At 36.5% G+C, this 27,494-nt stretch overlaps 2 protein-coding genes across 7 annotated transcripts in view; both read right to left on the reverse strand.

Annotated features, from left to right (window-relative positions):
- LOC128233895 (uncharacterized) overlaps positions 1 to 16,944 on the reverse strand; it is a 34,427-nt gene extending 17,483 nt beyond the window's left edge. For both annotated transcript variants that reach the window (XM_052947765.1, XM_052947764.1), the window contains exons 1-19: positions 16,568 to 16,944; positions 15,265 to 15,348; positions 12,635 to 12,788; positions 11,707 to 11,882; positions 9,754 to 9,884; positions 7,012 to 7,156; positions 6,621 to 6,747; positions 6,061 to 6,164; positions 5,432 to 5,556; positions 5,065 to 5,183; positions 4,497 to 4,597; positions 4,156 to 4,308; positions 3,531 to 3,655; positions 3,265 to 3,417; positions 2,765 to 2,980; positions 2,431 to 2,520; positions 2,037 to 2,117; positions 453 to 585; positions 141 to 244 (exon numbers count right to left, since the gene is read on the reverse strand). In XM_052947765.1, the coding sequence (XP_052803725.1) occupies positions 141 to 244; positions 453 to 585; positions 2,037 to 2,117; positions 2,431 to 2,520; positions 2,765 to 2,980; positions 3,265 to 3,417; positions 3,531 to 3,655; positions 4,156 to 4,308; positions 4,497 to 4,597; positions 5,065 to 5,183; positions 5,432 to 5,556; positions 6,061 to 6,164; positions 6,621 to 6,747; positions 7,012 to 7,156; positions 9,754 to 9,884; positions 11,707 to 11,882; positions 12,635 to 12,788; positions 15,265 to 15,348; positions 16,568 to 16,766 (2,520 nt within the window). In that variant the 5' untranslated portion in view covers positions 16,767 to 16,944. The remainder of the gene's footprint in view (positions 1 to 140; positions 245 to 452; positions 586 to 2,036; positions 2,118 to 2,430; positions 2,521 to 2,764; positions 2,981 to 3,264; positions 3,418 to 3,530; positions 3,656 to 4,155; positions 4,309 to 4,496; positions 4,598 to 5,064; positions 5,184 to 5,431; positions 5,557 to 6,060; positions 6,165 to 6,620; positions 6,748 to 7,011; positions 7,157 to 9,753; positions 9,885 to 11,706; positions 11,883 to 12,634; positions 12,789 to 15,264; positions 15,349 to 16,567) is intronic.
- Positions 16,945 to 21,288: 4,344 nt separating this feature from the next.
- Positions 21,289 to 27,494, reverse strand: part of LOC128233517 (signal transducer and activator of transcription 5B-like) — a 49,188-nt gene continuing 42,982 nt past the window's right edge. For 3 of the 5 annotated variants that reach the window (XM_052947221.1, XM_052947219.1, XM_052947220.1), the window contains exon 21: positions 21,289 to 25,838. In XM_052947221.1, the coding sequence (XP_052803181.1) occupies positions 25,718 to 25,838 (121 nt within the window). In that variant the 3' untranslated portion in view covers positions 21,289 to 25,717. The remainder of the gene's footprint in view (positions 25,839 to 27,494) is intronic. The other 2 variants (XM_052947223.1, XM_052947224.1) reach the window with 2 other exon arrangements.

Raw genomic sequence — 27,494 nt, forward strand, 5'->3', positions numbered from 1 at the left:
ACAGAGAATAGACGTTTATATTGACGCAACCAATACTATCTCTTTCACAAAACCTTATAGTGTGTATCTAATGCGTTAAATAATGGGTTGCAGCACAACGATGTGTGTACCAACAAGTGGCCTTAGCCCCGCCCACTTACAAGAGCTGTGATGTCGACGAATCCCCCGGAAGTTCCATCATACCGCTTCACGAGGACAGTGGCTCCCGCCGGCACCACAAACCGGCTGATGTTGCAGTGGATACCTGATCGGGAGAATTCGACATAAGATATTGACTTAAACGATTACATTTAATGATTCTTTCTTGGGTCCTTTATATAACTAGCGTGAAGCAGATTTCATTCACTCGCCATCAAATGTTAATAATGTTTCGTAATAAAATCATCAACTCGAAAACAAAACAAAAAAGTGTGAAAACTTCAGAAAGGGATTTGAAATGCTGAATAACACACCCATAATGAACTCCCCGTCCCTGAGATTCCAGTCTGCTCCTCCGTGATCGATGACGTCACTTCCACTACACGTGGGACCATGCGTATCCCCGAGCTCCCAGTGGCCAACAAGACCGTCGTACAATGCTTCATACTGGAATGGTAATGGTTTACTGATGATTTACTTTTCACATTGCATGGTACATACTGATGGCATCGCATTGCATATATTTACCATGTGAATTTGTGTTTATATCAAAACATTTATTCTCCTGTTGTGCTTCCATAGTTAAACATAGTCTTTCAATTGCATACATATTCCGATGAACGCATCATTATAGAAAAATGCGTTTGTTGGTTATGAAATGACCTTTTTTGTGATTAAATGAATGTAGCATCGATGAAATATGTGACGTCGTTGACGCTGTTTAAACAACCGTCGGCCCCAATTTCTCAAAACCTCTTAAGTCCCTTATAACAGGATCAAGCTAAGCTCATGTTTTGTTTTGGTATAACCTGTTAAATATTAACTCCTAATTAAGGAATGAATTGCGGGGTTGATGTCATTATCGGGGTATGAACGCAATTTGGCTGGTCTAAGTGTGTGGAGTCCGAAGGACTCCACGCGAACTTTGACCAGCCGAATTGCGTTCATATCAATCCCGCAATTCATTCCATATATTTACACCAATAGTTCATAATTTCATTCAAGAATTGTTAAAAAATGTTTCATTTCATTTAAGAAAACCTTTCAGTAATCCTTTCCTACCCATTCTGTCAATGGAACGACCCGACTGAAACCGGGAACATTTTTTTCAAATGACGTCACAATAACGCGGGAAAAGATCAGCCACTTGAAATCACTTTTAAATGAAAAATTTAAACACTTATGTCAACAATACATTTAAAATATAATAAATCAACACTTTCTAAAATGTTGATATATGTATATATATATATATTCTGACACAATACAAACAATAACAAGATCGATAGTTCTCATGTATATTGTTATGCGATTAATTGCGGTCCGAACATATCCGAAGATGTTGCGTTCATCGATTGATAAACGCAATTGCCGAAAGGCAGTTCATTTAAGGATTGGAAGTTGAGGTGTAAATATGAGTTTTTAAACTTTGATAATGCGTTTTCTGCAAGATATTCACAATAAGCCATTTTTAATTTATCAAAATCAATTTTAAGTTTGTATTTTGGCTAATTGAAATAAACTACTTACGCCTGTTCAAACAACGTTTTATTATCTTGGAAACGTTATTTTTCAGCGTATTACTTAGATAATCCTAAAGACATTTTGTATATAATGAGGGTAGAAATTAACATCAGGGGCAAAAACAGGATTAGATGTTAGAGGGGGCGTTACTTAGAGGCGAAACTTTCGAAATGCGCCTCTCCCTCAGAACCGATAGTATATGTATAAACTGTGTGCATGGGGGTCTGGGGGTTACTCCGTCATTTTGTTAACACCTTGTAGTCAGATATGGTGAATTTTGGGCGTCTTTTATTATTGTTTAACATATTATTATTTTATCTATGTAGGCTATAGCTACTAATGATCGACGGGGCCCGAACAAGCTCTCGGCTTACCGTTGAGTTTTCCACTCCTCCATTGTACATGGACCTGTTGATTTCTTCTACAGTTAGCGCTCTGTTCCATGCTTTCACAGTCTGCAAAAATCACACACATATTTTGCATTAATTGATGTTCTTAAACTATTCAAATGTCCATTTTATGGTATTTCAAACACAATTACTTTCAGCTTAATCTGTTGAATACCCTTTTCATGGTATTTCAAACACTTTTAATTGTAATTTTAAGATTGAGTTTGTTGTTACTTGTTATGTGGAAATAAGATAACTCAACGCGAGCATGAACACGTGTTAAGCTTCCACCCATGTATGGCAGCATCTTCATACAAAGCCCTACTTATTACTTGCATAAGAGCACAAACGATACGATAAATACGACAGAGGTGAGCACCTTAATCTGTCCCCTGAAGTAGTCCTGGGTACAACACACGGCTGAACCGATCCAAAACCCCGACGTCGTGGGTATGTGGTTGAGTAAAACCTTTCCAAAAAATATAGAAAAAAAATGTATAATAATCAAACCTTCCACTCAAAATGATAATGCAACCATTTCCAAGAGAAACGTAAAGAAAATAGTCTAAAATTTATTTATTTATTTTTTTAAAAAGTCCTGTTCTATAATAAAGGAATGTACAATAACGATCAAGCAATTGAGATAGGAATATTTTCGTTCAATGACTATCATTAATCCATGGAATTCGTACATTTGTTTCAAAACAGTTTACCGTATTTGTTTCTTTAAGTTCCCCGTTCAAATATATTGACGCATGGGAAGCGTTGCTGGTTATGGCGATCATGTACCACGTGCCCGGCTTAGCCAATGCGGGCCCGGTATCCAAGTCACGTGTGCACTCCTTGGAAAGCTTTAGGTATCCCCGGAACGTTCCGGAATTGAAGTTGATCCCGAAGTCGTTACATTCTGAGGCCCCACCGACTACTGTCTACAAAGTTTATAAATACTCCGAATTAAACATTACTCTTCTTTCGACTGAATACACAATGTCTAACAAAGCCGTAATCTAAAACATGACGTAACTAAGATGTTTGTTCCTTTCTCTCACGTGTTGGAGTCTTGTTTATTAATTCATTTGGTTATAATACTACATAGATAGCTTCTTTATTTGTCATCTTGATTGTGGCTGAGCTCTGCCATCTCATTCGGGCGTGTTGGCATATAATAAGCCGCAATACATCTTTATTATAAAACATATTTTTAAATGCCAACCTGTCTCATGGTATCGATCTTCCAGGGGCTCACCCATGCGGCCACGGTGTAGCGGGGCCCAGGGCTCCACTGCCCCAGGTCGATGTAGGTCCGTCTGTTCTTCATGCTGCCAGACAGGGAAAACTCGCCCGCACATGCAAATGGTGGACCAACCTGCCAAAGTGAGAATTGATGTAGTTTTGTATATTTGTGGTTTAATAGCTTGGTAAGTATTAGAATTCACATCTTAAACAAACATAATACAATGTTGAATATTCGTAACTTACAGCGTTATCCTGTACGCATGTGTTGTAGGTGAGGTCTCCCCAGTCGAAAGGGAACACGCATCTGTCGGCTGCCCGGTCCCCGCCGCTGGCCGTCACAGTGTATTTATAGACAGGAGTGCACACGCCTACAATTTATGGCAGTATAACATAAAGTACGCGCATATCTGCCGCACTATAACACACAAATGTGTGGCAATTAAACATCAAAGTTACTGCGGACACAAAGATGGGAGAACAGTCATTATGTGAATGGGGTTAAAGTAGCACATTTAGCCTTTCAATAGTGTTTCATAAAGTCAAAAAACAACCACGTTCGTTAAAACAAGAACGAGAAGCGGACTGCCTCGAACTCTGCCCTCGGTAGCCGATGATCTAGCTCCAGATCAGTTTTTTATCCTTCCCAATTGGCCTTAATTTGTGAGGGACCAATCAAAAGCTTTTCTTATTTCAAAGAATAAATATATGACATTGGTGAGAGGCCATGGCGTTACATCAACCCCTTGGCTTGGCTTGTGAAGCACTCGGACTTCGTAAAACGTTTAAACTTAATAAAATTAATACTTCAGACGAGTTTTAAGTACTGGCACACAACATCATACAAGTTTTTACCAATACAACACTTAACCTGTTGAGCTGCAAGCCGTCTGGTTGATTTGTTCCTCGTAGTATGAGCAGTAGTCGAACGTTTCACACTTATCTCCATAGTAGCCCTGATCACACTCACACTTGCCCGTGATCTGGTTACAGTGAGCACCATTCTCACACCCGCAAAAGTATTCTAGAACGATATACAGGCAATCGCGTACAAAACACACGAATAGTTAAATTATAACAGTATCACACTAGCTATATTTAACGCAAATATTTTAGTGACCTTACCTGCCATTGATCAGTATTTAGGCGATTTTACTTAAGAGACGACTAAAATGTAGAATGTTAGGCAAAGAAAAGAAGAGGAACTCTTACCTTTACATCTTGCCTGGACATTAACTGTTGCATTTACAACTGTACATCGTCCTGTATTGGCGTCGACTACACCCTGGCCCTGGTAGTTCGTCACAGGATAGCTAAAACATTAACAAAGAATTGTATTCAGTAGCATAAGTCTCTATACAGTAACCTGATATCATCCTTGTTGTCGTACTTAATTGACACACGAATTGAAGCCTGTATTCCGTTCATTGTCTTGACACGGGTATGTATAGTTTAATCATTGAAGCGTAATAGTAGTGGTGTTTATAACTGTGTGTTTAGCCTGTAAAGGGAGTGTACAACGTCACGGCCATGTGATGTCGTCAAAGAATACAAAACTAAGCTGTCAATACAATGCATGCACAAAGCGATTTAAAGGAGAAATGAGCATTGTAGATGCATTTTTATTTTTTTCAACTTTGTATGTTTACACTTCCAACTACCTCGGCACAAAATAAATTACAACGCAAAGCCCAGGGTCTAATGAATTGATTGATAATTAGTGCCTAACCGTTGAATTAAGTAACGCCTATTGCTCAAATCAGTAACACCCGCGACTTACCTTGCCCAGTATGTACAGCCGACAATCTTCGATCCTTTAGGGCACTCGACCCAGCCCGACCCCTCTTTGTTATACAACATTACGTGGGCGGGATCTCCGGGGCGACACGTCACTTGTGCCTTAAATTATTTAAGGCGCCACTATTCAAGTTTATGGAATACATGTTTTCTTTGAAAGTTAAAACAGGTATATATTTCTCAAATTGCAGTTCATAACTTTATATTTGAGGACTATAATATAACCAGTGCCATCAATTAGCAATGCAACTCAAATACAAAGTATAATTTATGTTTCAAACAGATTTTATAAAAAGCAACAATCATGTATACGGAAATCGTTAAAAGTACAATAAACTGATCGAACTAACCTTTCCTGTAGAGGAGACGCACATGTCGCCGTCAAACCTGGCACCGTTGCACGAGGCTTCGAAGCAAGTGCACGTCTCAGCATGATAGCCCGCCGGACACCGCTGTCCGTCCTCGATCACCGTCTCTGTAGTCACGTGATACATAAATGCTAAGTGATTCCAAACTAGTCATTGGGAACGCATATTGGTAACAAATACCCCTAGTCATCTGTTTTGTGTACTTAAAGTTTACTTCTATGCTTGTTTTAAATAAACTTACTGTTTTTCCCACTGGCACCGGATTTTCAAACTCAATTATTTTTTTAAAAAATCCAAAAAAATTATAATACCGAATATGTAAAAAAATATTGAAAATATTTTTTTTTTCAAATATGCACTTTGTACTGTATAATATACTAATATACAGTACAAAGTGCATATTTGAAAAAAAAAAAAATTTCAATATTTTTTGACATATTCGGTATTATAATTTTTAGTAAGGAATTATAAGATTTTTTTTTTTGATTTTTTTAAAAAATGATTGAGTTTGAAAATCCGGTGCCAGTGGTTTTTCCCGACATTATGTGTGCATGTAAGTAAACCAGTTAACACCACACTGTTAAAGGAAGAATGAAAAATTAGCTTCCTACCGTCAACAATCTCACAGCTGTCCCCCGTATAGCCAGGATAACATATACACCTAAAGTTAGACGCTGACAGCGCCAGGCACCGCCCCTCGTGCAAACATGGATTGCTGTGGAACGAAAAGAATAGTTATTTTCATATGAAATGCTGTTTTGACACCACATAATGCATCAACAGAATGGCGTGTTGTTTCAGGACGTTGACTCATCTCCAACACGAGATTTGTGTGTTAGTGTTATTGACCGAAACTGTCATGGCTTTGGTGTTAATGTATATTAAATCTAAGACAATATCTGAAAGTACAACTAGATATGTCGATGTCAACGCTCTTCCGTTTTTCTCAGTCGACTAAGAGGCATAGCTGCTAGAATGATGGGCCTTGCTCCAAACAAGCTAAATATAATAAAATTGTGATCCATAAGCGTCCGTTCAAATATCTTGAACGAGTATTCCTATTTTGACATTATTGCACATATTCGATGCCGAGGTTTTTCTTTTAAAAATGATCTGTTTATTTATTGCTTTTGTTTATTGATTTTTCTCAACTGTAAGGGTAGCTGCATACTTTGTTATGCAGACATGTTGACCGTCCATGATGTCGAGAACAAGGTTGCCGGTCCTCTGTCCTGCCGCCGTCGTGGGGTAACATCGACCCGGGTAGCCGCCACACCGCCCCGTCACTTGCTGGACCACTGGTGAAATGGCGGTTTATATATTAATAATCATATATTAATAATAACATATTTCAACATGAAACATGTCCATTGTAAATTGTACAAAAGACGGTTTTGTATCAGTCGACCGTAAAATGAATACTGGTCAGACCCCTGTCAAACCGTTACGATTTCTACCACGAGTTTATTACGAAGTCAGTGTGCTTTCTGCATGAGGAGCTCTATTCTGCGTATCAGTTCCAACATAGTGGATACCCGATGAAGCACATTTATATTCCTGACCTGTTTTATAGACGCTGATGTACCAGTGGCCCCCGCAAACCTGGGAGCTGTTTCCGGTGCACCGGTAGTTGCACCTCTCTTCCGCTGCCTTCCGAGAACCATACAGCCGCTGGGGGTCACTACCACAGAAACACTCCGAGTAGTACTGTAATATACGTTATCACTCATTCAATGCCCAAAGTTTATTCTGACTGGCTAAGTACGATTATAAAAGATACACAAAATGTTATGGGTGATTTAAAAGGCATATTTATTAACAAACGTAGTCGCAGACATGAGATCAATACTTAATTGTACAGAATTAGTTAAAAACAGTTTTGAAATGAACCCAGTTATGGAATCGAAGTGCGCCGTATAAAAAATGAAAATAGTAAGGATGCGAGTGATATAGGACTGGCGGCCTCCTCTTAAACAGTGTTGTATATATCCTTCTGCAGGCAATTGTATTAAAATGGTTAGTTCTTTGTTTTAGTTAAAGTTAGCCAAAGTGTTTATTGATTGGTCAATATTTATCCAATAATAACTGCTAACCAATCAAATTGTTTTTATGAGTCAACTAGCCACATCCTCACATGTGGACTACTTATCAAAGTGTTATACAATTGGCTGTAGGGAAGACTCAAAATTGTCATTTCAACTGGTTAATACACAGGAAACAGATTCGCGTGTGATTCTATAAGCTTTCACTTTGTGTAACCATATAATACAACCTCCATTTTCAGCCAATGAAATTGCAGATAGGCAATCATTAAGTACTAGACTTAATCAGTAAGATTTTCAACTTTTGGGGGTAATTAAAGCTCGCAAACTGCCACCCGTCCGATACACACTCTGCGCAAGATTTTGTGTTGACAATGCATCAGCCAATGAGGTTGAATTCTAAATCAGTTAGATGACGTAAAGAAAAATCTTAATCATTAAGAATTTTCTTCATGTCTTCTAACTACATAATGTATTACAAAGAGCGTAAACAAATTGTATACACAAAAACACAGTGACATTGTTTAAAGGGACTGTACACCAGATTGGCACTAAAAAAGTTTTTTTTTCTGTAACGAATCTCAGGACAATTATTTAATAAAATGTTTTACTCTTTGATAACATAATTGTAAAAAATACCAAAATGTAAAAAAAAATCGAGTAGGAGACCGTGTTCGAACCGGTGTCGCCAAAATTGCTGTCCAGTGTTGTATCCACTGTGCTACGAAGGCTTACCCTAAACGGTTGGAATATTTAAGCTATATACCTAACCTGGTAATATCACGTGATAACATCAACTCGCCAATCACGCATAAGAATGAATTTTACTAGGTAGACATACCTAGTAACCTTTTTAAATGGAAAAATACGAAAAAACTGCGAAAAAAAAATTAGTAAACTATGTGGTACTTCAGTTAGTAAGTTTCAATGCATTGTACACATCGATACCAAGTTTATGTCAGTTTTCGACAATTTTCTCTTTTTTTCTCTCTATTTCATCATACGGAGTACAGCCCCATTAAAGTGACACTATTATTCAAAATCGATTCATACACTTGTATAACAAACACTAATTTTGCGTGATAAACTTCCAACTACTTACTAAATAATGCATTTATGGAAAATATTAATAACTGATAGCAAGTTTATAACCGTGTATTTAATAGCTGAAAACGCAAAAAAAATATTAAATGATTGAGGAATGCTTAAAGATTAACTGTGATCTACTATCGTCTCATAAGGTAAAAATTCCGTGTTTTCTACACATTTCTTTCAAATTAAACACAGTATCCTTCATAAGAACCATTGTTTTCGACATTAATTAATCCGTTTTAAATAGTTTTCAGGGGCGGTCCAGGATTTTGGGTTAGGGGGGGCGTAACTTTTAATCACTCTAAAGGTTGCACTAGCAGATCCAGGGGCATACCTATAGTTCTAATATCATAACGAGGTTTCTATTAGGACGACTAAGTGGCTTATATAATTTGTATATTTTCGTTAAGCGGGAAAAACGAGGGAAGATACATGTATAATTGTGAACCCATGTTCAGATACTTTTACTATTCAACATATTCTAAGTGCATAGCTATCTATGTGTATCTATTCGCACAATGGATCTATCAGTAGCATGCGCCTAGGATATTTCCTGGCGTAGATGTTCACAATTTCCTCAATATCCAATTTTATGTCCCTATGAATGAAGAGTAGCATGAGAGCGTTGAACCCAAAGGAAATTAATTGACTGATGTGTTTGTTTGTATGGGTTTTACTTCGCATCAACATGATCATGTTATATAGTGCCGAATTATTACAGTAAGGGAAGGCGGGAACGTTTAAATTGTGTGCACTCTGTGTTGTGTACGAGTACATCGCAAAAGCGAAGAAAAAATAGGAAAATATAGTATATTTTATTGTTTCCATACCAAAGAACATGTAATCTCCGGGAATTTTAGGGGGGGCGTGCGCCGGGTGCGCCCCCCCCCCCTGGATCCGCTAGTGGTTTTATTAAATATGGTAAATCTCATTTGGGAGTAATAGTGCATTTTTAAATCAACAACATAACGTAAAACGACTTTCGGCGTCTTTTCAACATTGCCGCCTGCCCATTTCATGTCAGTGATAGAAAGCGTGTGTAAGACTCTGCTTCACCGACCGGCTGACACTAGGCTGGGGTTGAGGGTACCGGCTGACACTAGGCTGGGGTTGAGGGTACCGGCTGACACTAGGCTGGGGTTGAGGGTACAAATATAATACTCTACTTGCCTCTAGACCAGAAAAGTCCTGTCCTTTCTGTGCACAGTGTCGCCTGCATGTCTCTATTGTCATGTTGGAGAAGGAAATCTTGTACAAGCCCAACACACGGTCAGTCCGGTCAGCAAAACACCCTACATACACTGGGAAACAAAAACAAATACACAGTTTTATTTAATACCATTATAATAATTTAAAATATATCCGAACGACTGATCAAAACAGCCTGTCATATTTAGAAATATATAGTTTGGACTTTAGTTTCGAGTTAAGAAAAGCTTGAGAAGAAATACAAGTTTGTAATTTCGGTGTCATGGGCTATTATTGACAGTTGCGCTTAGAGATGAATAATAATTGTTTTGGGATATATTAATAACACATATTTTCACCATCTCTGGTATCGTCACATATGGTTTTAATTATAAACAAGAGCTGTCACAGTATGTGACGAATGCCCCCGAATGTGACATTGACCTATGAACAAGGTGAAAAGTTGATCTTGCCTTTTCATGTCAAATACATAAGGCAAGTTATTTTAAATTGCCTCTGAACATAAAAAAATACCACCCATATTTGACAGCCTACACTCTTATGACCTTATATTCAGCATTCCATTGTGAATAAACACAATGGTATCTTTCACCTTAGAGGTAGGGACATGGGTCTTGCACGCGACACGTCATCTTGGTATGTTGAACACATGTGGCAAGTTATTTTAAAATCTGTCCATACAAGAGAAAGTTACATCCCGGACAAGACAACCTATACTCTATGTCCATATACCAAGCATTTCATTGTGAATAAACACCTAAGTGTGACCTTGACCTTAGAGGGAGGGACACGGGTATTGCAGGCGACACGTCCCCTTGGTATGTCGAACACATGTGGCAAGTTATTTTAAAATCTGTCCATACAAGAGAAAGTTACAGCCCGGACACGACAACCTATATGTCCATATACCCAGCATTTCATTGTGAATAAACACCTAAGTGTGAGCTTGACCTTAGAGGGAGGGACATGGGTCTTGCACGGGACACGTCATATTGGTATGTGGAACACATATGGCAAGTTATTTTAAAATATGTCCATACAAGAGAAAGTTACAGCCCGGACACGACAACCTATACTCCATATCATCATATGCAGCACTCCATTGTGAATAAACACTAAGTGTGACCTTGACCTTAGAGATAGGGACACAGGTCTTGTACGCGACACGTCGTCTTGGTAAGTGGAACACATGTGGCAAGTTATTATAAAATCTGTCCATACAAGGGAAAGTTACAGCCCGGACACGACAACCTATACTCTATGTTATTATATGCAGCAATCCATTGTGAATAAATACTAAGGGTGACCTTGACCCTAGAGGTAGGGACACGGGTCTTGCACGCGACACGTCGTATTGGTATGTGGAACACATGTGGCAAGTTATTTTAAAATCTGTCCATACAAGGGAAAGTTACAGCCAGGACACGACAACCTATACTCTATTTCCAAATATGCAGCACTCCATTGTGAATAAACACCAAGTGCGAGCTTGACCTTAGAGGTAGGGACACGGGTCTTGCACGCGACACGTCGTCTTGGTATGTGGAACTGGCAAGTATGTTAAAATCTGTCCATACAAGAGAAAGTTACAGCCCGGACACGACAACCTATGCTCGATGTCCTTATTTGCAGCACTCCATTGTGAATAAACACTAAGTGTGACCTTGACCTTAGAGGTAGGAACACGGGTCTTGTACGCGAAACGTTGTTTTGGTATGTTGAACACATGTGGCAAGTAATTTTAAAATCTGTCCATACAAGCGAAAGTTACAGCCCGGACACGAGTTATTGAGCCGGACACATGGACGGACAGACGGACGGACGGTGCGATTTTAATATGCCCACCTTCGGGGGCATAGAAACTCCAACCCAGTTTAAATGTTTTATTCTTTCTAATAACCACGAACAACTTACAGTCATCGTTAATAGCGGGCTGGATCTGTGTCACGTTTCCACGACTGTGCGAACCAGACCCTACCCAGCTCACACTTGACGAAACGGTGAATGGTGTCCCCGTCAGGTCGATTTCGAACGTACCCATAGGACTACAATCGGAACCGCTAGCGTACTTATCCCCCGCCTCACCGTACCTAAAGGTGTAACGAACGTTGGATTGAAAATGAGTTATTTGCTTTGAAATAGCATAGTAAAGATGGAGGTGAATGGCGCCACTGTCAGGGTCATCTGACACATTTGGAATGGAGAACAATCAGAGACGCTTGCGGAGTTGTCACCTGTCACCTAGGCTTAAGAACAGACAGCAGCCACTTGCATATTAGTCGCCTGCCACCAAGGATCAACAAAAATCAGAGCCGTCTGCGTACAAGTCAGCTGAAACCTAGAGTCAAGAACAATCAAGGCCGTTTGTGTACTTGTCGCCTGTCGCCTAGATTTAAGAACAATCAGAGCCTCTTGCGAACTTGTCGCCTGTCACTAATGATAAAAAGAATGCTGGTCATAAAATATAATATTCTATGGCAATCAAGCTGTTGCCCCTGGAACGTTTTGCCACAGATAATTGTCCTTTTAAAAAAAAGTACGTTTCCCTGTAAAAATTATTCTGCCTTGTTTTCATAAATTTCCGGCTGATAGGACCATACTGCACGTCGTCTAGAGTCTGAGTTTGAGGCTCAGGCATAAAAGTGCGACATTTCAAATCTAAAAGAAACCTAGAATTCAGTCTAAATGACACATGATGTTTGAATATAAGGAAAAGGCATACCATATACAGCAACCATCAACGTTTTGTTGATCGTCATGATAGGTAAGTGAAATTAAAATTCTCAGTTTTGAATTTCAAATCCTGACTCAGGAAATTAGTGAATATGGACCCTGGAATTACCGTATCTTGTTAGGACCGGAAGTGTTAGTGAATGTAAAGTCGCCGGTGTTTATGGCCAGGGAGCCCAAGTCCACTGAGATTCTCGTGTACTCCGTCCGTCCACGCTCCGACCACACCTCCCGTGGATACTTGTCCGCGCAGAGCTGATCCGAACCTTAAAAAGACAGAAATCAAAGCACTGAAGGCACTGAACATTCGAGCTGTTACTAACATTGGGCGGTATTCAATTGTGTTGTGGCCGTGCCCACATATATTTTTAAACAGTTCATCTCAAATGTAAATATTTATTATTATATGCTTTCCGGTGGGTTATAGAGATTTGAAAAAGAAATAAAACTGATATTTTACTGTTTCAAACAGAGAAATAATATCTTGATACTTCTCACTTTTTTGAAATTTTCGCACGATCTCAATTCCAAATCAAACGTCAGCGCACACAGCGCTGGAACACAATTCAACGACGTTTTTTTCCGAAATGACGTAACGTTAGTATTAATTTTGACTCGTTTTGCTTAGAATCAACACTATAATTTCATATCCTTTTTAGGCATATACAAAAAAGAAAAACATGTACTTTTTGTGTAAGATCGCAATTTATTTAATCTTGTGAACATCCAATGTAAATATACAAGTATCCTCTACATGTTAACAAAATAAGATTCCAATCGCTTTATCCCCATAAATCGATTTTTTTCTTGGATAATATCAGTTTTGTTCACGGTCGTGTTTGTTTAGGTATAATGTTGTAAGTAAACTAACGTTTTTATAGGAATGTCAACATACTTAACTCGAAGGAAGCACTGAGAATGTTTAAAACGTTTGATGAGTGTCCAGGGAAAAGAATGAGCCCATAATAAAGTTAGAAGTGTTTCAGTGAGACTGCAGTTTTTACCAATTGTTGTTTCTAAAAGAGCGCGCATGCATATACAGTTGTTTCTAAAAGTGGGCGGGGTTTTTCAGCTAAAAATACTTCCTCCGATACCCTTGATACCATTCTAGAATAAACACTGTTAACAATAATTTTAAAGCCAAATACCGTTTCGATAAACAATATTTAATATCATAAGGAGTATGTACAGAGCAGACACTAAAGGACAATTACTATGTAGCGCTTTTTCGTACAAATTCATTTTCTTCCGTATGAAGAGCTGATATGATAAAGATGCAGATAAGTGTCGCGGTTTTAAGGCGTTAACTGAAACTTGAAATACGTTTGCAAATTAAGGCCACAATAAATTGACCATTGCTCCTACTTTAGAGGCCATTTGTATCGTCAACATTTTTACGTCATTGCTAACGTCGGCCAGCACCAGACTCTGTCACTTTAAACAACCCATTTTGTCAACGTTAAAGTTAACATTAATTTTAACGTTGAAAGCGTAATAGTGAACAATGATGGTAAGCGTTAAACCTTAACGTGAGTTTTGAACAATCGGGCCCTTATGTTTGGCCCTGCCCGACCCGCATTTTAAACCTGCACCTCACAGATTGACCGTTTTGAAAACGTTTTTGTCTTGAAATGATCCATTTTTTGCGTAAATGTATGGAAACCAGTGAAATAAGAAGGAAGACTAAAGATTAGATCGCAGTTTTCATATTTATGTTATATTTATATTTGATGTTTTATGGCTAAATGATCTACGAACGCTTTAGGGAAATTTTGACCGTTTTTCGAACAATTGAGGCACGTTCTATTGTGAGTTGACTAAATGGAAAACCTTGATGCCAAACTCAGAAGACATAAATTTAAAAAGAAATGTCAACAATTTCAATCTGTGAGAGTGCAGCTTTAAAATGACCACAGTAGACCACCGGAGAGGCAACATAAACTTATAGCTTAACTTAATCAATAATTAAGTGTCGCGCGATGGTAAATTGTCGCGGCTTGGTGAATATTTCATAAAAGGAAAAACAATCATTTGTCGGTTGTACAAAAAGGAATCGAAAGATGAACTTTTAGGATACCTTTCGTTAAAACAAACAAATTGTAGATATTTTGATTATTATAATATCCCCGGTACATTTGCATAGTAGAGTCACAGGGATGACATCGTTAATTTTGTTATTTAAGATGATGTAAAGCTCTTTTCAATGGCGCTATTCTGATCCCTTGCGGACGAGAATGAATATCAACAAAAAACGCACATTTTGGTACTAAATTGCGCTCCCTTGGTTGTATTTTAGAGAGATTAATAAAAAGGTAGAAGATATAACCTAAATGCTTGATTTTTATTTGAATATTGTCACATAAATACTTAAATGAGTACCGAATAGTTGTCATTACGATTCGATAGCTAATTACACGTGTATTTTAAATTTGGGTTCATGATGTAAGCTTTTACTGCCCGCAGACAGCGGTAATTCATAGTTATCTCGCGCATGTGCAGAGGGAACCGCGAACTCCAGAAATCAGACGACTGTACCAAGTCACGTAAACCGACAAAAACACTTTCTACGAAAATAAATGTTTGTTTTCCGCGTCAGATCTGCAGTAAACCTGTAACGCGACTTTCTGGACAATGATATGGAGCTACATAAAATGGGGGTAGGTCTTCGATTATCATTGGTTCACAAATATGTGCGAACATCAAAAGGTTTTAACACAGACCTTTAAGAGCTCGTTAACTTACCAACGTTTTCGTAGAAGGCTGCGAAATTCGAGGTTTTCCCAGAATTAATCGTAATGTAAGCTTGAGGTGACGAGGTTTGCAGACCTGAAAATGGAGGTACAATGTGGTTTAATGCCACGTACAATTGTACGCAATAACAGCGTTAGATATGCAATGAATCAAGCAGGGACACACTATTGGTGCAATTTAACCGTAATCGGTGCATTTCGAGGGGTGAAAGCGAAAAGGTTCTATCTGCTTCTTTATTTAATGTCACTTAGAACCTTTTCGCTTTCACCCCTCGATTTGTGATTGATGAATTCAAATGAATTAATATTCTTGGAATTTGCCTCACCGTGCTTAAACCGCAAACAGCATTTAATCATGGTAATGTGTAACGTAAAGTAACTCAAATTTTACATCGCATGGTGAAACCCATAAATAACAATTGAGTATTTAGCAACAGGTTCTTTACGTGATAATCTGCATATCGAGACAAATGTAAAACTGGCTATTAGAAGCGTCCAAATATTGGCAGATTATGAACATCAACAATATTTGTATGTAAACAACACTTTTTTCCAACATGATACATATCTAGTACAATACGCTTTTAGCGCTAACACAAACCGATTACAAACATTCACACAATCTCTGGGTACTGCGAGTGAATTCACACCACTATGTTTAATTCTCAATACTGTGATTTACTCACTGTTTTATGCATTTTATCACTATTAATTTTGTATGTATGTTATGCATTTCTGTAGCACAAATGCTTATTTACTTTGTTCAATACTTTTTGCAATAAATACTGGTTAAACCAATACTATTTAAGCTGTAGCATCTGTTAAGATGACCATCCAATAGCACGAAAAATAACATATACTTATATAGCTTCCTATTTTTCAAACTTTAGGGTCTATATTGACATAATTATATATGTTATTGTTAGATAGGATGAAGTAAGATGTTAATGATTAAAAATGGGCGGAGTGAGCGTTGCGAACGAGCTCTTCTTAATCATTAAGATATTACCTCAGGTCATCTTACTGACTTGGAATACAACCTCATTGGCTGATACATTGTCAACGCCAAATCTGACACAGGGAGTGTGTATCGGACGAGTGGCGGTAGGTGGACCTTTAAACACGCGCGAAAGTTGACATTCTAAATGATTTAGTATACCATTTGATCATTGCCTCGCTGCAATTTTATTGGCTGAATATGAAGGTTGTATTCTAAACTGTATTATACATCCGACGTTCTATTGATCTACTGGCTTATGACTACATGCATTCAGTGGACGGGTTACCATGCTTACCATAACAATACACTGTGATGGCGACGTTTCTTTTCCACGGAAGGAAGACCACATATTCTCCGTCCAGGGCCTGTGAGCCAAGGTCGTTTTTCACGTCCAAACACGAACGGTACTCCTTTAAACCTGACGTCACGTCAAGGAGCAAAACACACATTATCCAAGTGACTGCACGTAACGTTAAATGATATAGACGCTGCATTGTTACACGTCAATATGAGCGTCTTCAGATCATGAGAGGTATTATGAAGTCTGGTTAAGCTGGTATAATACTCATGAACATTCTAGAACCTGGTATATCCTACTATATCCAAGATCCACAGATGTATTTGTTGTTAAGCAGACGTTTCGAAATGCACAGTAAACAACGTTAAGTAAACCCTAAAACCGCATCTTACGCAATTAACATATTATAATTATTCAAGTAATTAATGCTTTATAATTCGAGTACAACTCATCCATGAAATTTAAGTAGCGAGTTGGTTATAACGTTTGATATAAAGTTTGAACTGATTATCATATTTTATAAGTGATAACACTCATTTATCATAGTGTTCATACGGTCCTGATTATACAACAATTGACATACATCTTAAACTCTTGATATGAAATAGTATAATTATATTTATATAAATTGAAACATGTGTTATCATTGAAATCACTTGTTTTTATCTATGTACAGAACTTTAAAGGGCATTTTCGACTTGCAGCGCAATGTTACGTTTCCCCGTTCAATTAAAATCGTACTAAAGAAATGCATAGATTTTTTTTTCCGAGCTTAAAGCTGCACTCTTACAGATTTACCGTTTTCACAACTCTATTTGTCTTCGGATGAACTATTTTTGCGTAAATGTCTGGACACCAGTGAGATTATAAGACTGCTAGCAAAAGGTGAGATCGCAGTTTTTCATATTTAAATAATGTTCGAAATTTGATATTGCGAAAAGCATTACTAACGCTTGAAGAAAAATGAAAAATTCGGCAGTTGTCCAAACAATTTAGATTTGTTCTATTGTGTGTTATCATACATCACTGAATTGAATGCAGTGACCCCAAAATAAGCTGATTCGAAGATATTTGTAATTTTAAAATGTAAAAACTACCAATCTGTTAGAGTGCAGCTTTAAAGCAAACTGTTACTCATATGTATTTCGCCTCTTCAATCTGTTATACTTGCCATTAAAGGGACTGTACACAAGATTGGCACCAAAAAAGGTTTTTTTTTCTGTAACGAATCTCAGGACAATTATTTATTAAAATGTTTTACTCTTTGATTATCAGGGATGATAACAGGGCCAAGTTTGCCAATCCTGAAAATGTCTGCGTGGGGTTCAGGGGGCCGCTAAAGGCCCCCGATGGGTCCAGGGCAAAGCCCTGGTGGGGGGACAAGGGGGGCAAAGCCCCCCTAAGCTTTCAGTATTTCAGAGTTTCTAATACCTTTTTTTTGTCTTAGAATAGTGTTCAAGGAGTTCACCTTTCGGTTTGGTAGATATAATCATGTCCAACAGGAGACTTCCGCAATCAGAACAATTATCAGGAATCTTAGCAGTGAAGTTTAACACCTTTGTCTTTGAACAAAGTTAAATTTACTTTTTTACCTTAAGTCACAGGCATAAGACATGTACCTGACATTTTGGTTCAGTTGTCCACTTCCCATAAAACTTAACTGGCTATGATCAAATGCCTGTGTATGAATAGTCTATACTGTGGGATGTTTGATAAATAATAATGAATAACATATCAAATATCAAGCTTGCAAATGTTTATTGTAAAGTGTTATTTATTCAAATTTTATATATCAGACATAAGAGTATTTATTCCATTATCTGCACATTTGATGAGAATATAAAATATTATTAATTATTATATATTATATCAATAACTATTCGGAATTCCAAGTAATATCCAAATGGGACTGTAAATGCTTTGGCAGGGTAACCGTTGTGGACATGTCGGGCTGTGTCACCATCAATGTCTATGAGGTGAGGGAGAAGTTGACGTATTCTGGTCTTCAAGCCGGATTTTTTCTCCTCATGATGTTACAGGTGTCCAGTAGCACACACCGAGTATCACTTAACTCCTCAACAAGTTCATCATTGAAATGGCTTGCCTCTCCGGAAGTCATCTTATATGATGCTGTACACCTTTGAAGTTTTAATTCGCTGAGAGCTTTTGTATCTTTGGCAAGTGTCTTAACTTAACTTCCATACCCCTGGTACCACATGTAGTGAGTCTTACTTAAGACTCTTAAGTAAGACTCACTACATGTGGTACCAGGGGTATGGAAGGTCATGTTCAGCCATAAATCCAAGAATCATGGCATCTGAATTGAATTGTCGGTCATTGACAGGAACAACCGGATGCACTGGCTGAGGTGTCTGTTCATCCCTGACTTTTGGAACCATCAACATATACAAATTACAACTATAGAAATTAAATCTCACTCAAACTGGGTCCTCAAGAAGATTTGTTGAACTGTCTCAAATAGAAAATAAACTGATTGCTCTTACTTAATATATATTACTACTACAAAATATTAATTCATTTTTTCTTTAAATTTTAAACAACCCAATTTTATCTATCTATCTATCTCAGTTTAATGTCAACCCCTCTTCCGAATGTTACTGACATGAACGGTGTCCACCGGCTTGTTAGTGAAAAAAATAAAACACTGATGAGGCAAATCACATCAGAAAAGTGAGAACTAGGTAGGGTATAAAAGAGAACACAATTTAGGTAACATGATAAAAAGTGATTGGTGAACTGGTAAAAGGATAAAAACACTGCTCGCTTATCTAATGCTTAATGGTTGTTACAGCCACCTTGAATGTGTCAGGGTGGGGATAGTGATTTTTATTTGAACCTTCCATTATGGTCAACAGCCACTTCTTATTGAGAACAATGCTTCAAACCTTATGAGAACAATAAAGAAACGGTTTACATCGTAAACTTCAATCGGCCAAATAAAATTTGTAAAATAAAAATCATTTATTATAACAAAATCCGAATCGGGATGTCCGAAATATTGCTACATCAGTACATGCGCAAAAAGCCATTCTCAGTTTTAACACATTCTTTTAACTTTAAAAGTAACGTTTCGGCAATTTCTCTTAAAACTATATAGCAAATATACCTTTTAATCGATGTTTTTAGAAGTTGGTGGTGGTCGTGTTTTTCCAATACTCGTTTATTAATCTTTGTCGTCTGTCATATCCGGATACGAACCATCCGGATACTGTTTTCTAGTCCGATCGGTAATTTCCGTAATCACCCGACGCTATCTTAACCAATCATATAGCTCGATTGGCAAGACGTAAATATGTTCGTTAATTTCCGGATCTACACTTCCGGAAAACTCACCTTTCCTACCCATAGTGTTCGAACATAGCTCGAATCGCTCCCTGTACCCCTCCTTCCCTAGAAAAAACTCAACGGATTTACATATATCTCAAAATCGATGCGTGAGGCCTTAAATCCGGAATTCCGGATTAATCCGGAATTTTATCGATATCATTATTGTAAAAAAATACCAAAATGTAAAAAAATCTAGTCGGAGACCGGGTTCGAACCGGTGTCGCCAAATTTACGGACCAGTGTCGTAACCACTGTGTAACGAAGGCTTACCCTAAACGGTTGGAATATTTTAGCTATATACCTAACTTGGTAATATCACGTATTAACATCGACAAGCCAATCACGCATAAGGAATGAAATCTTCTGGGTAGACATACCTAGTAATCTTTTTTAATACTGCGAAAATAAATTAATTGTAAACTATGTGGTACTTCAGTTAATAAGTTTCAAAGCATTGTACACATCGATACCAAGTTTATGTCAGTTTTCGAAAAAAAAATCTTTTCGCTATTTCATCATACGAAGTCCAGCCTCTTTAACTGACAAACATACACCTCCGAATGCAAGCCTAGGGCGAAATTTCTCAAAGCTGCACCGCCTCAAGGTGATCATCAACCATTACATGCAAGACCGTGCCGTAAAACAAGCGTAGTTCATTGATTTCCTTCACAAGTCAAATATAATCATGTTGAGTATCATAATTATTGTTAGTAAACAGAATACGACCAGGTCAGAAGCCATAACCTTCTCCGCTGGACTCAGTTGAATCCACACTCCCTTTTTGGAACTATTTCCTTTAAAGACCATGACTTAACATTGATAATCATCCACCTAAATGATAACTGTCTGGAGAGTGCGCTATTTCTAAAACCGAGTTATTACACTGGGAATCCCTTTCAAACGTATGTATACTATTAAGCAACTATTCATCCTAACTAATACAACCAGCCAGCACCTTTAGGTCAACATACAAGCCAAAATATTCCAGTGTCTGTTTTCACAAATAAGATATATTGACCTTTGACCTGAGTGCGCCTTCCGTCTCATCATCATTCTACTACAAATGTTTTGGTATAATGGTTACCGTGACAACTAAAAGCAAATATGTGCATGAATGTATTTCGCTTGAATTTACAAGAACGTGGAAGGAGAAGGGCACCAATAACAGACCTAACCATTGATCAGATGTCTTTTTGGTACCCCAATGTTTTAGAATTCTGTTTAATGAAAATATTGCAAGCAGAACCTGACGACGGTGTGCACCACTTTGCTAGGTTTCAAACACAGCCAACTCCGGCCAGTAAGTTTTGAGATGCAGCAGGCAGAAGATTGTGTCAACAGGTGCGTGGTAAAATAATTAAACACTACAGTCTTTTTGTGATACAAGATTTATTTTTGTACACGAGTAATGCTTTTGCATGCAAATACTTTATACGGCAAAATGTGTACTTAACACTTAGTTTTACAGGCAAATATAAGTATCAACGACTGATCAAAATGTACAAAAATAGACAATAACCAATATCTCTGTTACATACAAAAATACCAATAAAACAATGTCATACGCCTTCAATATTTAACAGATATATCCTTAATATATTCAATTTTTATGTACAAAACATTACAGGCTGACAATATGCGTCTATGATTCTTCAATTGAGAGCTTAGAACGTGTAAGAAAATGCACCAGGCTAGACAGCGATTATGTGTTGAAAACCATATTATTAAAAACTCATTGAAAAACTACAAAATTAATACATTTTCACTGAAAACTAAGACACCTCATGATTGCAACAGAATAACTATATATAATTTTTACGGGAACAGTAATGCTCGTGTCAGATTGATATATGCAAAATTAAATTGTAAATTATTAGAAAGTTCAAAAATGAAAAGCACTGCAGGGAGATTCATACTTTTGAATCCGTAAATCTGTTTCACATTATTATGCAATTCACTCAGAAATTATATAAATTTATTTCACAAAATCAATATCCACAGAACTTATTTTGCCTTTGACTACACAGATATATATAAACAAAATAATAGGCAATTAAAATTCTTAACAAACTTAATAAAAACTAAACAGGGCATTTTTTATGGCACCTGAACTAGAATTATTTTTAATCATAAAAAAAGTATTTTCCTAAAAAATACAAACATTATAAGTCTATATTTAACAAGTTAAAAAGGTCAAGTTCTGCTATTCTTTTAAAGGCAGCAGAACTCTATAACAAAGCTTAAATATCATCATATTCTTTGGTTTAGGCACTCCCTCGGAAAAACAGTCTCTCCTCAAAAATAGACTCTTATATGGATATGTGAAAACAAGATGTTGTATACAGATACATGTATAGGCCATTCTGGTATATCACTTCATGCTATTAACAATGATAACAATTTAATTTCAAATGTTCTTGTTGAGCATAGGATACAAAGGCATTTTAAATATATGTTAAATCTATAAAAACAGTTACCTTAAATGAATCAAATATATGTAAACAAGATGTAATCTTGCAACACATCCACAATTTAAAACATAAAGTATATACAAACAATGTTTAAAAGTTTTCAAGAAGCCAAGATAAAAATACTTTTATACTATACTTTACGGTGTTTTATGGAGATTTGACAGTGAAATAAAAATGATATATCACTTATTCAAAATGTAAAATAACAAATCCATATTTCTCACTGTTTTGTAATTATAGCCCTCTAACGTCCAAATCACACGTCAATGCATTCAGTACTGAAATACAATTACAACAATGCCCTTTAAAAATAATGTTATGATAGCGTTTTCCAGAAAAAATTCAATGAACAGTCATCTTATATCCTTTTTAGGCATATGATAAAAAGAAACTGTTTCAGTGTAAGATCACAATATATAGAGGATATTTGTTTATTCAGTGTAAGATCGTATTTTATTTCACGAGTGTCATAGAAAAACATATTTTCATGAGAGGCGTAGCCACGAGTGAAAATATAGTTTTTCTATGATTAGTTTTTCTATGATTACGATCTTACTCTGTAACAATTATCCTTGATGTGTTGCCAGCTTTAATTCAGTTTCATGGGACATAAGAATTAAGATTTCATACTTAAGTTTGTAGATTCAGAATCAATATAGACTAGACATAATATAGAGTTTAGAGAGATCTTTCACCTCTTCACACAAAGGCAACATAGTATAATATAACTCCTGTTAAAGTAGATATGCATGTGGAATGTGATATGAATACAGCCAGAGCTACAGGAAACGGTGGTAATTGGTATAAATACGCTTTCAAATCCGCCAGTTACGATATAAGATCAAACAAATGTTTGTATCAGTATGAATACATTGTTATAAGGTGTACTGTTACTAAAATCAATTTTCAACAATTTCTGGAGCTGTATTGACCAAATGGCTACTGAATCGGAGTAGAATCACTTCGACTCATACGCAGTGATTTCTTTTGAAGGGTATTGTAGTTTTAATTATGCAAAGGGAAGTAAGCCCTGTCCGGTGTTTTTAAAAATAACATTTAATAAAGCCAGAATTATTGGCCTTGAATTACATGTGAGTAATGTCTCTGACAACACATGAACAAAGTCTTGAACAGTTTTTTAGTTATGGGCAAGGATTTACACTATGCCAGTGACAGCGATCACACAGAGGCTATCACAATACCCTACAAAAATAGACAAGCTACCAAGTCACAGTAACTCATAACATCTACCATCCAGCAATATAGATTTCAAACTAAGTGTACCACAGAAAATGTTACAAATAATGTCTTAATTGCAACCAAACCTTTTTAAGAAGTCATTTGCTTGTTGTTGTTGGTAAATAGTAAAAAAGCACACTTTAAAAGCTATTATTATACGAACACCGAAACCGCAAACTGAATTGTTTTATAATCGATATATACTTGCATTTGAATGAGAGAGATACATCATCATCATCATGAAATTGTAACCATTTCAAGTTGGCTTATTGTTATTCATGATTGTACAGATTTAAGATTATTGAGTATACAAAGAAAAATCCTAATGCAAGGGAAACAAGATGATTAACATCACTGCCCAGTTGCTAGCTAGCACTGAATAGTTTACCCCATATAATGATTACATCATAAGAAATGTGTTCAACTGTCACAGGGTTGCATTTGCAAATAACATTCCTTTGGCTTATTTGAATCAATGTCAAGTTAACAGTATTATCATCAACAGTGTTGCATGTTGTCACCGGTGTAAACAAAGATCAATTAAGTTAAGTAATTACACAGTATTGCACACATGCGTCAATATCCTTTTTTATATAGATCTATCAACATTTGAGACTTTTTGAAAAACGAATAACAATAACAAGTGTAATAATCCTTGTCATAAACAGAAGTTATGCTACGTAACAATAATGATTAAACATCAAATATCATAATCAACATCACATACACTTAATACAATTTTAAAATGACAATAAACAATTCAACATTATAATTGAATTGATTACATCTTCTGTAATAGGTATATTCTCTAATAAGCCCTGGCCCCAATATCACGGAAATACTGAAAGAGACTAGACACCAGATGGTCCCAAAATTGGCAAATACAGCATTTCTTTAGCACAAGCCTAGAATTTTCAAAGCGAGCTTGTATGAGGCCGATAATACATCACTTTACATTATTAAAAGAATATTTTGTCGCTGTCTCAACTGCAAAAAATACATGTTTTGTTAGCAATCTGATAAAACAGTAAGTAAGATTCAATGTGTTGTACACAACCACATCAACTTTATGTAAGATTTGAACAATTTTCTTTTTTCTTGCCTTTCTTTCATCTGGTGTCAAGTCCCCTAACAAATATTAATTTCAACAGCACTACAGCTTTCAAGTATATAGCATGATTAAGACATTTCTATGATTTCACTCATATTAAAGGCGCATCACCTCACAGATAATGTTGATAAAAGATTGGGTCAGTATTTTAAAGAAAAATAATTGTACACCAAAAATTGAACTTGACTATTTTGCGTAATTACACAAGTAAATTTTGTGCTCTAGAAATAATGTTCTTCAAAGCATCGAGAAATGATTTTTACCAACATAATGCATTGGATAGGCTGTTTTAAAAAGAGAGAAATGTGGAAAAATGATTTGAGCTTCAGTTTGAGAAATGATTGGAGAATTTCCGTGATATTGGAGCCTGATATTCATGCATAATCAATATACACTGACAATTTATGTACTAGATATCATAATATTATTTAAAAAAATTGCTGTTGATTTCTTAAATAAGCTATTTTAAGCACCTAAAAAATTGTAATTTTTTATTAATATAATAATTTTGCAGCGTTCACCAAAACACATGGCACTTAGACATTCATTTTGAAGCCGTTAAAATATCAGCGGCATAATTATATCTTCCCTGCCTTCCACACGCTTTCACATCAATACCAATGTTGAGATATAATGCATTTTATCCTGATTTTCAACATTACAGTCAAACCTCGTTGGCTCCCAGAGATCAGCTAAGATACATCAAGCCTTGAAAATTTTGAGCCAAGCGGGAAGGCTTACATTCAGTATAAATAAATAAGTCCTTTACATCAAGTTCGAGCCAAGAAGGAAATCGAGCCAACAGGGTTTGACTGTAACAACATGTTTTGCAGAAGTTCAACTCTCATAATTGGTTCTTGATATTAATATGTTGTGACATACAATGATTGCAAATGATCACCTCAACCATTTCTGTTAAAGGCATAAGCCCTTAGTATGTACATATAAATATCCTGGCGGAACTCTCCATCAATCAGCTCAAGTTCTCGACATCTGAGACTCGGACAGCCATTCCCGTATCTTCTTGAAGTCTGGGTCATTCTCCATGTCAGGTGATGAAGGACCACTGCCCAGGGTGAATGGGTCACTGTCCATCAAACTGAGGGAATAAAACATGGCAACCATTCATATATTAAGTTTTGAAGCAAAGGTGTCACTATCAGTCATAGACATTGTTTACACATAACAAAATATATCATAAATAAAAAATTTATATTCTTGTAAGTTTTTTTAGTAAATAGATGTTATCATATAAAACAACTATTATCTCTGACCCACATTGCCACCTACGTTATTAAGAATAAGAAAGCACAATGTTTTTTGTAACTGAAAAACAATCGTATTTTCTATTCCTTGCTATAAAGAGCATACCAAGCAAGGTAAAACCACTGGCATGAATAAGGATTGAGTAATACCAGGAATGAACATTTAATAAGTGGCATAACTAAACAAAATGGCAGCAGCCAATTGTATAAAGCTTGGATAACTTGTCCAAAGGTTATCTTTGGCTAGTTCGCACATTTAGATGATTTGATTGGTCAATAGCACTTAATAGATAAATATTGACCAATCAATAAGCATTTTGGCTCACTTCGGCCAATCAAAAGAGTTATCCAGTTTTATACAATTGACTGCTGTAATCTAGCAACAGACTTTGCAAAACAGACAATTACAACCACAGGTAAAATCATACTGTGAAATCATTAATGTTCATAGGAAATTAATTTTCGTGACTTTCGTTTCTTGGGCAATCCACTAGTATTCAAGATCCCGACAAAATAATATATAGTTAGTGCTGGTTTTCGAGACCTAGTGTCCTAGTTTTTAACCCCATGTGACCCACTGAAATTACCGTAGTTTGAACATAATCTGACCAATGCCTACCAAGATATGATTCCTGATGAACAGAAGAGCGTCCGAAGACGTCAAAACGATATCCCTTTCCCAAAACCTTCAATTCGGCTTAGGATAACAAAAAAGTTTATTTACCAACAATTTATCAAAAACAAAATTCAAATAATTAACAGTAAAATTTCAAAAAGTTCACAAAATATCTTCACTGCCAACACAGTTGATTTCCATGGTATGATTTTTTTTTTAAAATAACATTGCAATGAAACATGTGAGCGTGAAAGAATATTTATTGAAAAATAAAAACATGGAAATACATTTTAATAGTGAAATGAAACACATAATTTAGAATGAACAAAACACAAAATACCTGTTCTAGTAAGTTGAAGAAATTAATCAACATGGAATGAAAATAGACATACTATGAACATGAAGTGGAGAGGTCGGCTATTTTTTATGATAATTTACTCAAAATTATGTATCGTCACTATTTTTTGAAGGTGCCTCTTTAATAAAAGCTCTTTAATTTGCCCACCAAGCCAACATTGACATTGGCATCAGCACTTATAATAGTTTTGTCACAAAGTAACGATTTTCAATGGTGGTATTTAAGGAATGAATTGCGGGGCTGATGTCGTTATGGGGGATATGAACGGAATTGGGCTGGTCAAAGTACACGTCGAGTCTGACATCAACCCCGCAATTCATTACTTATATTTACACCAGTAGTTCATTATTTCATTCAATTATTGTTAAAAAATACTTCATTTCATTTAAGAAAACCTTTCAGTAACCCTTTCCTACCCATTCTGTAAATAGGACAACCGGACTGTAACCGAAGCATTTTTTCAAATGACGTCACAATAACATGGGAGATCAACCACTTGAAATCACTTTTAAACGT

Source organism: Mya arenaria, chromosome 5 (genome assembly GCF_026914265.1).
Source record: "Mya arenaria isolate MELC-2E11 chromosome 5, ASM2691426v1".
NCBI classification, from domain to species: Eukaryota; Metazoa; Mollusca; class Bivalvia; order Myida; family Myidae; genus Mya; species Mya arenaria.